Genomic DNA, 14,456 nt, shown 5'->3' with positions numbered 1-14,456 from the left:
CCCTGGAAAATGCGCCCCCCCCCCCCAACGTCGCCAGCACATCCTCAGAACAAAAGCACTCAGAAAACAGAAAACACAAAACCGCCAATAACCATGGAGGTAGGTGGGTCTGGTTCCTACCAGCATATAGAGCGCTTTCTTGGACTATCTTGGCTTTCATATTAATTCAGTCCACGTAACTATAAGGATGCCAAGAGACAACATAGTTGAATTGGCACAAACAAGCACAAAGTAATGGTCAAACTACCAACTACTCGACAAATAACAGAGTAATTGGGAAAAAATTGTACCATTTCTGTCTACATCATTCAGATGTTAGTATCAAAAACAACATATAGGTTGTCATTGAGCATCTCATGAAGTTACCCACTGAAGTAATATCAGAAAGACAGTGGTGGGGTTACCACTTATACTGGGCATTAATTATCTAAAAAATGTTCGGGTGAATTTTATGAGTTTTAAAGCACTTGCATGTATGGGTATAAATAGACTACACTATGGAGGTGGCCTATATTAACCATATGGCAGCATAAAGTCGGTATCATATGAGAAGTTGGTCAAACCAATTTGGCAATGGTATATCCATAGATGTATTTGACTATCAACAACTTACCTGGGCGGTAAGCAAGATACAGTGACAGACACCAGGTCACATAATATTAAGGACTACATCAATTAGATGTTTTTCATATAAAGTTAACAAAACTATTAAGCTATATGATGCAACAGATATTAATGCATTTCATTGTCGCTGTACTGTACACTGACAATGACAATAAAAATGGAATGTGAAACTGATATCGATTATTTGCATTAACGCTATATCACCAGGTGTTCGGGGATGTCCTATGTATGTCGCGGGGGGAAACCAGACCCTGGGCCAGTGGAATCCTCATTAAAAAAATTCTCTGGGACAGATAGTTCCAGCAGAAAGATCGTCAGCTATATATATTAACTTTTCTGACCTATAGGTCATGTTGCCATTCAAGAATGTATTTATAATATTGATAGACAAATACGTTCACGCTGCATTGGTGAAATTAATTCTATGTATTTTTTCCCTTCTGCCTCACCAATCGAGAACAACGCACAGTACAAAAGGATTCTGCTTCAGGTATTTGATAGTACCTGACGGACTTACGCAGCCCTTGTTTCACTTCACGCCATGACATGGCTGTTGAAACTTGGATGGTGTTTTCCAGTACCCAGAATTATTAACAATCGGAGCCGGGCACAAGTCAACTGTGCCATGAGAAAATAAGCTCCTGAGCTGCAGATTCTGCACAACCTCTGGGACTGGGATTGTTATACTGAACAATCAACACCATGTCAGCATCCTTTTGAACATCCACTGGACTACAACACTTGTCCAGCATCAAGAGAAGTACTGCAAGGATACAGGGAAAACCTACTCATCCGATACAGGTACTACGAACTGGAATTCCTGGAGAACCTTCATCATGATGAAGGATTCGGCTACAGTGCCATCAACACAGCTAGAATTACCCTGCCTGTTCTTTGTCAAAACAGCTACAGGACAACAGGCCATGGGGTCACTGGCTTGTGGTAAATTTGAAGGGTATTAAAACTCTAAGCCCCTAGACCAGGTACACCCATATATGGGATGTCACAATGGTTAACCACACTTCAGGGGATACCCACCAGCCAGAGCCCTAAACCTGAACCTTCTATGCACTAAAAACATATGTTGAAGGCACACGGAGCAGCACAGAGGGTCCAGTCACTACTCCTATTTTCAACTGGACACCATGCTCACAGCTTCAGACCAGATCTCTATCATTTGTCCAGGGAATGGTCAAACCAGACCAGGAACACCTTATCCAGTCATAAAACCCGGGCTTACCCGCCAGAAAACACGGTATGTGCCAAGACCCTATTACCTTACATAGACACAACCTAATTATGCGAGGGAGATGAAAAGCCTTGTGGGTTGGTCACAAAAAACCTTGTGGTCGGGTAACAAGCCTTTTTTGAGATGGCTCAAGCAGGTTAAAGCTCCTGGGATAAAACTAACATGTACAAAGTTGTCATCCCACAGGAGAAGCTTCCACGTCAACGGCAAAAGAATGGACGTGCCTGTAAACCACATCCTGGCTACAGCAGAATAGTGGGGGTAAAACGTTCAGAGAAATAAATTATTATAAACTGTTGACAAAACCTGTTTTTATTTGCAGGAAGATTCCAATCTGCAAATATTCAAATTAGCCAAGGGGAGCATTTAAAATTCTTCAGTGTTATTGTAAAAATACCATTGTTTTTTTCTATAAATAGAATCATTGGTTGATTATGATAACACGCTTCCTCCCTCAAAGGCTTCGGCAGCGAGTGATATAAAACTGTTACACGGTTTGAAATCACAGAGCTTTGAAATCTTCACGAAGTCACTCACGTGACTCCGAAGTAAAATAGTAAGATTAAACGAGAACTTACCAGTTTGAAGTTTGATCTGTATTTTATGAGGAGTTACGATGAGGGATTACGTGCCCTCCGCTCCCACCCTCATTACATGGATCAAACTGATAATTGATGTCTCTTTATTCTTTACTATGTTACTTCAAATACGTGTCTGTCTGTGATTCCACACCGCTGCTTTGAAGTTATGCCGCAATGCGTCCTGGGGCGGGCTTCTTCACGTAATCCCTCATCGTAACTCCTCATAAAATACAGATCAAACTTCAAACTGGTAAGTTCTCGTTTAATCTTACTATTTTAACTCCTGAATCAACTTGCACCCTCTTTTCAGGCCACTGTTTGGGAGCCTGTCTATTAGTCCCATTAGGGTCTTTTTACCCTTATAATTCCTTAGTTCTATCCATACTGACTCCACATCTCCCGTTTCAATGTCACCCCTTTAAAGGGACTGAATTTCATTCCTTACCAACAGAGCCACCCCACCCCCTCTGCCCACCTGTGTGTCTTTTCGATAGGACGTATACCCCTGAATATTCAGTTCCCAGCCCTGGCCCTCTTGCTGCCATGTCCCTGTAATTCCCACAACATCATACTTAACAATTTCTAAATGAGCCTCAAGCTCATCCATTTTATTTCTTATACTTCGCACATTCATATACAACATTTTTGATTCGGTATTCACCTCCACCTCATCATCTCCTTCCCAAGGAACGTCCTTTAAGTCTGATGCTGTGTCCTCTAGTCTTAGACTCTCCCACTAGTGGAAACATCCTCTCCACATCCACTCTATCCAAGCCTTTCACTATTCTGTACGTTTCAATGAAGTCCCCCATCATTCTTCTAAACTCCAGCGAGTACAGGCCCAGTGCCGACAAACGCTCATCATAGGTTAACCCACTCATTCCTGGGATCATTCTTGTAAACCTCCTCTGGATCCTCTCCAGAGCCAGCACATCCTTCGTCAAATATGAGGCCCAAATTTGCTCACAATATTCCAAATGTGGCCTTACCAGTGCCTTATAGAGCCTCAGCATTACATCCCTGTTTTTGTATACAAGCCCTCTTGAAATAAATGTGAGCATTGAGATTACTTTCATTACCATTGGTTCGACTTGCAGATTAACATTTTGGGAATCCTGCACCAGCTCCCAAGTCCCTTTGTACCTCCGATTTCTGGATTCTCTCCCCATTTAGAAACTAGTCTGCGCCTTTATTCCTACGACCAAAATGCATGACTCCACACTTGGCTACACTATATTCCATCTGCCACTTCTCTGTCCACTCTCCCAACCTGTCCAAGTCCTTCTGCAGAGTCCCTGCTTCCTCTACACTACCTGCCCCTCCACCTATTTTCGCATCATCCGCAAACTTTGCCACAAAGCCTTCATTCCTTTCGTCCAAATCGTTAATATACAACGTGCAGACTAGCGGCCCCAGCACCGAACCGCACGGAACGCCGCTAGTCACTGGAAGCCAACCGGAAAAAGCCCCCTTTATTGCCACTCTCTGCCTTCTGCCATCCAGCCAACCTGCTATCCATGCTAGTATCTGCCCCTTGATACCGTGGGCTCTCGTCTTCCTTAGCAGCCTCACGTGGCACCTTATCAAAGGCTTTCTGAAAATCCAGGTAAACCACTCTCCTTTGTCTGTCCAATGTTAAAGAAACGTTTGAGCAGATGCATGGATAGGACAGGTTTGGAGGGCAAGTGGCACTAGTGTAGATGGGAGATGTTGGCCGATGTGGGCTGAAGTTGGGCTGAAGGGCCTGTTTCCACGCTGTATCACTCAGTGTTTCTTAAACGCGCAAGTTATTTTTGTTGCTTACACCGGTGTTTGGGGAGGACTGTGTTTGCATCTCTGTCATGCTGCTGCAAGTACAAATTGAATTGTCCTGTATCCGCTTGACATGTGTTAATAAGACACTCTGGACTCCTGATGTGTTCTCTGCAACATTGTTCCAGTTTACAAGTAATTGGACCATTGTGCAAAGGTTCTCAAACTCTTCAAATGAATCATATTGGGTGAGGCAGCATCCATGGAGCGAAGGAACAGGCGACGTTTCGGGTCGAGACCCAAAACGTCGCCTATTCCTTCGCTCCACAGATGATGCCTCACCTGCTGAGTTTCTCGAGCATTTTTGTCTACCTTCGATTTTTCCAGCAGCTGCAGTTCTTTCTTAAATACACATTGACAAATTTGTCATTGGATCATCTAATTATTCTTTGATAGAAATTGAAATAATATTGCAAAATTGATGCCTAGAAAAATAAAAGAAATCGACAATAGACAATAAACAATAGGTGCAGGAGTACACCATTCAGCCCTTCGAGCCAGCACCGCCATTCCCTGTGATCATGGCTGATCATCCCCAATCAGTACCCCGTTCCTGCCTTCTCCCCATATCCCCTGACTCCGCTATCTTTAAGAGCCCTATCTGGCTCTCTCTTGAAAGTATCCAGAGAACCGGCCTGCACCACACTCTGAGGTAGAGAATTCCACAGACTCACCACTCTCTGTGAGAAAAACTGTTTCCTCATCTCCGTTCTAAATGCCTTATCCCTTATTCTTAAACTGCGGCCCCTGGTTCTGGACTCCCCCAACATCGGGAACATGTTTCCTGCCTCTAGTGTGTCCAAACCCTTAACAATCTTATACAAGCCCAGCCGCTCCATTCTCTCAGCATATGACAATCCCGCCATCCCGGGAATTAACCTTGTAAACCTACGCTGCACTACTTCAATAGCAAGAATGTCTATCCTCAAATTAGGGGACCAAAACTGCACACAATACTCCAGGTGTGGTCTCATTATGGCCCTAAACAACTGCAGAAGGACCTCTTTGCTCCTATACTCAACTCCTCGTGCTATGAAAGCCAACATACCATTCGCTTTCTTCACTGCCTGCTGTACCTGCTTGCTTACTTTCATTAGCTGATCCCGTTGTACTTGCCCTTTTCTCAACTTGACACCAAAGATCCTATAGCGAGCAAGATAGTCCACTCGACGAAAAAGATGTAGTACGGTCATGGGCAGATTCAGGAGTAATTTTCGGCCCCATTTCCATTACCGGCTTCCATCTCCGCACCAAAGATCCCATAGCGGAGCAAAGATACTAGTGCGGTGACGGAAGCCGGTTACGGAAACATCCTTGTAAAAAAGAAAGTTATTTGGTAAAAAAATCTTCTCCTCATTTTCAGAATTATAATTTATTAACACAAACTGTTCCCCCACAACGTTGATTACACTGCGAGTCGGGTCGGGTCGGGTTACTGAAATGGATGAAAAAAAGGCCCACGTTCCGCTCCGTTGCGTACTACACGTCAGCCCATTGCATTTAGCAGGAGTGGTCTATCTTGCTCCGCTATAGGATCTTTGCTGTGACACCATTTAGATAGTAATCTGCCTTCCTGTTTTTACTGCCAAAGTGGATAACCTCACATTTATCCACATTAAACTGTATCTGCCATGCATCTGCCCACTCCCCCAAGTCACCCTGCATCCTCATAGCATCCTCCTCACAGTTCACACTGCCACCAAGTTTGTAAATCTGCCCGAGTCTATGATTCTAAAGGTTCTTACCTGCGTTGCCATTGTTTGGCGCGGTGAGAGGTTGCTCCGGTTCATCACTGCTCTGGCCACCACTGCCCTGGATGCCAGGGTCCAGGTTATGGCTGACTTGCCCTGGTTCCACCAACGCTTGGCTCTCCCCATCTCCACTGCCGTCACCGTAGGGTGCGAGAAAGGCAAAGTCCCAGGCCGCTCGGCGCTCCTCGGAGACCCCCGTCGGCCGGTGGGGCGGCGAGTCTTGCGCCGGTGGCAGGAAGGCCACGTCCGAGACCAGTGGCGAGCTGGGGGGCGACAGGGAGCAGAGTGAGGACCTGGAACTCAAGGGGGGCTCGACGGCGCCAGGTCCCCGTGCCACCTCGTGCTCGTGTATGGTGGCGATGGCGGAGGGGTTGTAGGCCGCCTTCTCCTGCAGCATGAAGTCCAGCTTGTACTGGGTGTCCGGGTCCAGCGCCGGCTGGTCCGAGAGGCTGCCGTACAGCTCGGCGGAACTCAGCGAGTTGAGGGAAGAACCTCTGCTGGAGGTGTTGAGCGAGCCGCGGCTCGAGGCCAGCGATCCCAGGCTACTCCCCGAAGACAAGCTCAACGTGCTCGCAGAAAGGCTGGCGAGAAAGAAGACAGCGTCAGAGCGTGAGAAGAAATTTCACGTTCATAAGTGATAGGCGCAGAATTAGGCCGTTCGGCCCATCAAGTCTACTCCGCAATTCAATCATGGCTGATCTATCTCTCCCTCCTAACGCCATTCTCCTGCCTTCTCCCCATAACCCCTGGCACCCGTACTGATGAAGAATCTATCTATACAATCTTAAAGATAGCCGAGTCAGGGGATATGAGGAGAAGGCAGGAACGGGGTACTGATTGGGGATGATCAGCCATGATCACATTGAATGGCGGTGCTGGCTCGAAGGGCCGAATGGCCTACTCCTGCACCTATTGTCTATTGTCTATTGCCTTCTGTGGCAATGAATTCCACAGATTCACCACTCTCTGACTGAAGAAATTCCTCCTCATCTCTTTCCTACAGGAACATCCTTTAATTCTGAGGCTGTGGCCTCTGGTCCTAGACTCTCCCACTAGTGGAAACATCCTCTCCACATCCACTCTATCCAGGCCTTCGTGAAGTATTTCCTCACGCGAAACGGTGACCATGGCAACACAGAACAAGGGGAGGCATGGTGGCGCAGCGGTAGAATTGCTGCCTCACGGCGCCAGAGACCCGTGTTCCATCTGACGAGTGTGGGACGCAACTGGAGCGCCCGGAGAAAACCCACGCCGGTCACGGGGAGAACGTGCAAACTCTATACAGACAGCACCCCGAGTCAGGATCCATCAGCAGCAAAGTATTCCCAGGTGGCGCTGTGGGGCTGAGTTGCTGCCTTATAACGTCTAAGATCCGGGTTCGATCCTGACTCAGGGTGCTGCCTGTACGGAGTTTGTACGTTCTCCCCGTGACCTAGCGGGTTTTCTCCGAACTTGGAGGAGCAGCACCTCATATTTCACTTGGGCAGTTTGCACCCCAGCGGTATGAACATTGACTTCTCTAATTTCAGGTAGTCCCTACTTTCTCCTCCCCTTCTCAGCTCTCCCTCAGCCCATTGGCTCCACCCTTCCTCCCGCCACCCCCACCCTCACATCTGTCTGAAGATGGGTTTTGGCCCGAAACGTTGCCTATTTCCTTCGCTCCATAGATGCTGCCTCACCCGCTGAGTTTCTCCAGCTTTTTGGTCTACTTTCGAATTTCCAGCATCTGCAGTTCCTTCTTAAGCAGGTACATGGATAGGCCAGGTTTGGGGGGATATGGGCCAAGCGCAGGCAGGTGGGATAAGTGTAGATGGGATATGTTGGCCGGTGCGGACAAGTTGGGCTGAAGGGCCTGATTCTATGCTGTGTGATCCTATAACTGACCGATTGCCATTGAGGGTTTGAGATTCCTTGTACACTTTGTGAGCACACACGTACCTCTTGAGCTGTGAGTGCAGGAACAAGGTTAGTTGGGTCACCTCCTCCAGCTGTTGCACCAGACGCTTTCTCTTCTCTTGTAACTTTAACCTGAAAATTAAAGCATTACAAGTTCATGAGTTTGTAAGTTATGGCAGCAGAATCAGGCCATTCGGCCCATCCGACCTTCAACCATGGCTCATCTGTCTCTCCCTCTAAACCCCATTCTCCTGCCTTCTCCCCATAACCCCTGACACCCGTGTACGGCACGGTGGCGCAGCGGTAGAGTTGATGCCTTACAGCGAATTCAGCGCCGGAGACCCGGGTTCGATCCTGACTACGGGTGCTGTCTGGATGGAGTTTGTACGTTCTCCCCGTGGGTTTTCTCCGAGATCTTTGGTTTCCTCCCACGCTCCAAAGACGTGCAGGTTTGTAGGTTAATTGGCTTGGTAAATGTGAAAATTGTCTCTAGTAGGTGTAGGATAATGCTAATGTGCGGGGATCGCTGGTCGGCATGGACCCGGTGGGCAGAAGGGCCTGTTTCCGCGCTGTATCTCTAAACTAATCAATAATCTATTTATCTCTGCCTTTGACCTGGATCCACAGCCTTCTGTGGCAAATAATTCTACAGATTCACCACCTTCTGACTAAAGAAATTCCTCCTCATCTCCTTCCTAAAGGAACATCCTTTAATTCTGAGGTTGTGACCTCTGGTCTGGGGCTCTTCCACTAGTGGAAACATGTTCTCCCCATCTAGTAGACTAGTAGATAATAGACAATAGACAATAGATGCAGGAGTAGGCCATTCGGCCCTTCGAGCCAGCACCGCCATTCAATGTGATCATGGCTGATCATTCACAATCAGTACCCCATTCCTGCCTTCTCCCCATATCCCCTGATTCCGCTATCGTTGAGAGCCCTATGTTGCTCTCTCTTGAAAGTATCCAGAGAACTGGCTTCCACCACCCTCCGAGGCAGAGAATTCCACAGACTCACAACTCTCTGTGAGAAAAAGTGTTTCCTCGTCTCTGTTCTAAATGGCTTGCCCCTTATTTTTAAACTGTGGCCCCTGGTTCTGGACTCCCCCAACATCGGGAACATTTTTCCTGCCTCTATTGTGTCCAACCCCTTAATAATCTTATATGTTTCAATAAGATACCCTCTCATCCTTCTAAGTCTATAAGCCCAGCCACTCCATTCTCTCAGCATATGACAAGCCCGCCATCCCGGGAATTAACCTTGTAAACCTACGCTGCACTCCCTCAATAGCAAGAATGTCCTTCCTCAAATTAGGGGACCAAAACTGCACACAATACTCCAGGTGTGGTCTCACTGGGGCTCTGTACAACTGCAGAAGGACCTCTGCAGTAAGCGAAGGTCCGAAGGTCGGACAGCTGGCCGGGCTGCCGACCGACGGGGCCACGGGCGAGGCGCTGCTGCTGCTGCACTCCACGGGCTGCACTACGTCGGGACGGGTGAGGCAGGGCCGGACGCGGCACTACGACCCGACAGTCCCCTCGACCCGAGTAGTAGACGTCAAATACGGGACAAGGGCGGTCCCATACGGGGCAAACCTATTTAGCTCAATATAGGGGATGTCCTGGCTAATACCTGGCTGGCAACCCTGCTTGTAACCTGTTTTTGTAGAGGAAAATGTGCCGGCGCACATATCGTTCTTCGGTTGCCGTTGTCTAAGGTGAATCTATGGTTCTACCAATGATTGTACTGCACTATGACTCCATGCCTTTAGGTCAGCGTGTTATAGACAAATAGACAATAGGTGCAGGAGTGCCAAATTCATAACAAGAGGATTTCAGTATAGGAGTAAAGAGGTTCTTCTGCAGTTGTATAGGGCTCTGGTGAGACCACATCTGGAGTATTGTGTACAGTTTTGGTCTCCTAATTTGAGGAAGGACATCCTTGTGATTGAGGCAGTGCAGCGTAGGTTCACGAGATTGATCCCTGGGATGGCGGGACTGTTATATGAGGAAAGATTGAAAAGACTAGGCTTGTATTCACTGGAGTTTGGAAGGATGAGGGGATATTTTATAGAAACATATAAAATTATAAAAGGACTGGACAAGCTAGATGCAGGAAAAATGTTCCCAATGTTGGGCGAGTCCAGAACCAGGGGCCACAGTCTGAGAATAAAGGGGAGGTCAGTTAAGACTGAGGTGAGAAAAAATATTTTCACCCAGAGAGTTGTAAATTTATGGAATTCCCTGCCACAGAGGGCAGTGGAGGCCAAGTCACTGGATGGATTTAAGAGAGAGTTAGATAGAGCTCTAGGGGCTAGTGGAGTCAAGGGATATGGGGAGAAGGCAGGCACGGGTTATTGATAGTGGGTGATCAGCCATGATCACATTGAATGGCGGTGCTGGCTTGAAGGGCCGAATGGCCTCCTCCTGCACCTATTTTCTATGTTTCTATGAGTCAGCACCGCTCGCCCAGCCCGGCCCGTGTGATGGGCACTGACCTCTGGGCCAGTGCGTGGGTGCTGTTGCAGGGAGCGGAGTGCAGTTCCCCCTCCAGCCGCCTCCTGCGCTGCTCCAGCCGCTCGCACTCCTCGCTGGGGCAGTTGCGTAGCGTCACGAACTCCAGCTCCTTCAGCAGCTCCTCCTTCTCGTTCATCAACATCAACTTGTCTCGCTCAACGTCCAGCAGCCCTGGCCAGGCCTCCGAGTCCAGCCTCGACAGCTCGATCTTTATATTCGCTATTCTGCACGAAAGAGCAAACAGAAGTAAGTAAGTACATTTTATTTATACAGCACATTTAAATCAACTCGCGTTGAAACCAAAGTGCTTTACATAGAAAAAATAATGATGTTTCCGTAAAATATCTCTTTATTATAATTCTCTGCTTTTGCATTAAAAACATAAATGCAACGGCATGATGGTGCAGCGGTAGACAATAGACAATAGGTGCAGGAGTAGGCCATTTGGCCCTTCGAGCCAGCACCGCCATTCACTGTGATCATGGCTGATCATCCCCAATCAGTACCCCGTTCCTGCCTTCTCCCCATATCCCCTGACTCCGCTATCTTTAAGAGCCCTATCTAGCTTTCTCTTGAAAATATCCAGAGAACCGGCCTCCACCGGCCTCTGAGGCAGAGAATTCCACAAACTCACCACTCTCTGTGAGAAAAACTGTTTCCTCGTCTCCGTTCTAAATGGCTTGCCCCTTATTTTTAAACTGTGGCCCCTGGTTCTGGACTCCCCCAACATCGGGAACATTTTTCCTGCCTCTAGCGTGTCCAAACCCTTAATAATCTTATATGTTTCAATAAGATCCCCTCTACCAGACAGCAGAGTTGCTGCCTCACAACGCCAGAGACCTGGGTTCCATCCTCACTACGGGTGCTGTCTGTAGGGAGTTTGCACGTTCTCCCCGTGACTCCGTGGGTTTTCTCCGGGTGCTCCGGTTTCCTCCCACACTCCAAAGACGTGCAGGTTTGTAGGTTAGTTGGCTCCGGTAAAAATTGTAAATTGTCCCCGGTGTGTAGGATAGTGTTTGTGTACGAGGTCGCTGGTCGGCATGGACCCGGTGGGCCGATGAGCCTGTCTTGTGTTATTTCTCTAAACAGCTAAACTAAAGTAAAGAAGGTGGTTGAGGCAGGGACTATCACAACGTTCAAGAAACATGTACAAGGAGAGGACAGGTTTAGAGGGATATGGGCCAAACGCAGGCAGGTGGGACCAGAGTAGATGGGGCATGTTGGTTGGTGTGGGCAAGGTGGGCTGAAGGGCCTGTTTCCACACTGTATCACTCTTGGACTCCATGACTACAATGTGTATTTTACTCTCTTATGTGGTTAAAGTTTAAACTTAGATGAGTGATGCAACATGGAAGATTTTGCCGACCAGTGATCACCCCGTACACTAGTTACATAGAAACATAGAAAATAGGTGCAGGAGGAGGCCATTCGGCCCTTCGAGCCATTCATTGTGATCGGCCCAATCAATAACCCGTGCCTGCCTTCTCCCCATTTCCCTTTATACCACTAGCCCCTAGAGCTCTATCTAACTCTCTCTTAAATCCATCCAGTGACTTGCCCTCCACTGCCCTCTGTGGCAGGGAATTCCACAAATTCACAACGCTCTGGGTGCAAACGTTTTTTTCTCACCTCAGTCTTAAATGGCCTCCCCTTTATTCGAAGACTGTGGCTCCTGGTTCTGGACTCGCCCAACATTGGGAACATTTTTCCTGCATCTAGCTAGTCCAGTCCTTTTATAATGTTATATGTTTCTATAAGATCCCCCCTCATCCTAAACTCCAATGAATACAAGCCTAGTCTTTTCAATCTTTCCTCATATGACAGTCTCGCCATCCCAGGGATCAATCTCGTGAACCTACGCTGCACTGCCTCAATCACATGGATGTCTTTCCTCAAATTAGGGGACCAAAACTGTACACAATACTCCAGATGTGGTCTCACCAGAGCCCTATACAACTGCAGAAGAACCTCTTTACTCCTATACTGAAATCCTATTTTTATGAAGGCCAACATTCCATTAGTTTTCTTCACTGCCTGCTGTACCTGCACGGCAACATTCAGTGACCGGTGTACAAGGACGCCCAGGTCTCGCTGTACCTCCCCCTTACCTAACCTAGTTCTATCGTTCATTCTAGGGGCAATTTACAGAAGCCAATTCACCCACAATCCTGCACGTCTTTGGGAGTGTGGAAGGAACCTGGAGCACCTGGAGAAAGCCCACGCGGTCACAGGGAGAACGTGCAAACTCCGTAAAGACAGCACCGTCGTCAGGATCGAACCCGGGTCTCAGGTACTGTAAGCAACTCCACCGCTGCGCCACCGTGCCTCCCCTGTGTATCTTGGAATAATAAATGGAATCCAGATTGGAATGTTTTCTCTTTAATAAAGACTTCAAACTCAATCTGTTTTTTTATGTTCTCACGAAGGAAAGATACATGGACGTCAGTCAGGAAGCAGCAGAGGAGAAGTGGTGCTGGTTTGCAGGAATGCAGAGAATTCAATGACAAACGTGGTACCAATGTTAAACGAACACTTATTGTAGACAGTCAGAACCTTCTGGACCAGAGTGAAAGGGTCAAAGATCAGAGGGCATAGCATTAAGGTGATCAAGGCAAAGTCTGGAGGAGGTGTGGCGGGCAAGTGGGGGAGGGGCAGGGGGGAGGGGGGAGGGGGAGGGGGAGGGGGAGTGGAGGGGGAGAGTGGAGGGGGAGGGGGAGGGGGAGGGTGAGGGGTAGGGCAAGGGGAGGGGGCAGGGGGAGGGGGAGGGGGAGGGGGAGGGGGAGAGGGAGAGGGAGAGGGAGAGGGAGAGGGAGAGGGGAGAGGGGGAGAGGGAGAGGGAGAGGGAGAGGGAGAGGGAGAGTGGAGGGGGAGGGGGAGGGGGGAGGGGGGAGAGAGAGAGACACCCTAACCCTGCTCGGTCACTCCGCTCCCTCACCAGGTACTGATCGCTCAGCCCCTCCACTTTCAAAAACGTTCCGCGGACTAGCGACAAGTTACATTTACTCTAAGCCAATTAACCTACAAACCTGCACGTCTTTGGGATGTAGAAAGAAACTGGAGCACCCGGAGAAAACCCACGCAGGTCATGTGGAGAACGTACAAACTCCGTACAGGCAGCACCCATGGTCAGGGTCTCTGACGCTGTGAGGCAGCAACTCTACCGCTGTGCCACCGTGCCACCCTCAGCAATGCAGCTTGACAATGGGGGACAAGCCATTCCCCTCCCCCCATGTTCCCTGATGATGAGGGTGATGTGCATATCATAAATAGCAACGGGCCAAAGCTTTCACAATGATGAAGGCTGATGTTTCCATTTGTGGGAGAGTCTAGAACTGGAGGTCATAGCCTCAGAATTAAAGGAAGTTCCTCTATAAAGGAGATGTGGAGGAATTTCAGCATCCAGAGGGTGGTAAATCTGTTGGAGGCCGTCAATGGACATTTTTAAGGTTGGGATTGACAGATTCTTAATTAGTACGGGTGTCAGGGGCTATGCGGAGAAGGCAGGAGCATGGGGTTGAGAGGGAGAGATAGATCAGCCATGATTGAATGGCGTAGTAGACTAAATGGGCTGAATGGACTAATTCCACTCTTATAACATATGAACAGATTGAAAAGACTAGGCTTGTAATCACTGGAGTTTAGAAGGATGAGGGGGTATCTTATAGAAACATATCAAATTATAAAAGGACTGGACAAGCTAAATGCAGGAAAAATGTTCCCAATGTTGGGCGAGTATAGAACCAGGGGCCACGGTCTTAGAATCTCGGGATATGGGGAGAAGGCAGGCACGGGTTATTGATTGGGGATGATCAGCCATGATCACAATGAATGGCAATGCTGGCTCAAAGGGCCGAATGGCCTCCTCCTGCACCTATTTTCTATGTAACATGAAATTATGGGGGTTTGAGATTGCAACCTTAACGTGGTCCACCCTGTTTCGACTAATGCAATCAACCCGACGTGCACAAGCAAGAACAAATAGAACAAGTTGACCTACAACTTTAGGCTGTGCACGCCATACGCAAGA

At 48.2% G+C, this 14,456-nt stretch overlaps 1 protein-coding gene across 1 annotated transcript in view; it reads right to left on the bottom strand.

Annotated features, from left to right (window-relative positions):
* Positions 1-14,456, bottom strand: part of LOC129714800 (protein WWC2-like) — a 135,580-nt gene that overhangs the window by 60,751 nt on the left and 60,373 nt on the right. Inside the window, exons 9-11 of the mRNA XM_055664646.1 lie at positions 10,411-10,653; positions 7,956-8,045; positions 6,012-6,598 (exon numbers count right to left, since the gene is read on the bottom strand). Coding sequence (XP_055520621.1) covers positions 6,012-6,598; positions 7,956-8,045; positions 10,411-10,653 — 920 coding nt within the window. The remainder of the gene's footprint in view (positions 1-6,011; positions 6,599-7,955; positions 8,046-10,410; positions 10,654-14,456) is intronic.

This window comes from Leucoraja erinacea, chromosome 41 (assembly GCF_028641065.1).
Source record: "Leucoraja erinacea ecotype New England chromosome 41, Leri_hhj_1, whole genome shotgun sequence".
NCBI lineage: Eukaryota > Metazoa > Chordata > Chondrichthyes > Rajiformes > Rajidae > Leucoraja > Leucoraja erinaceus.
The sequence above is the reverse complement of the archived record's forward strand: the minus strand, read 5'-3'. Positions and strand labels throughout refer to the sequence as shown.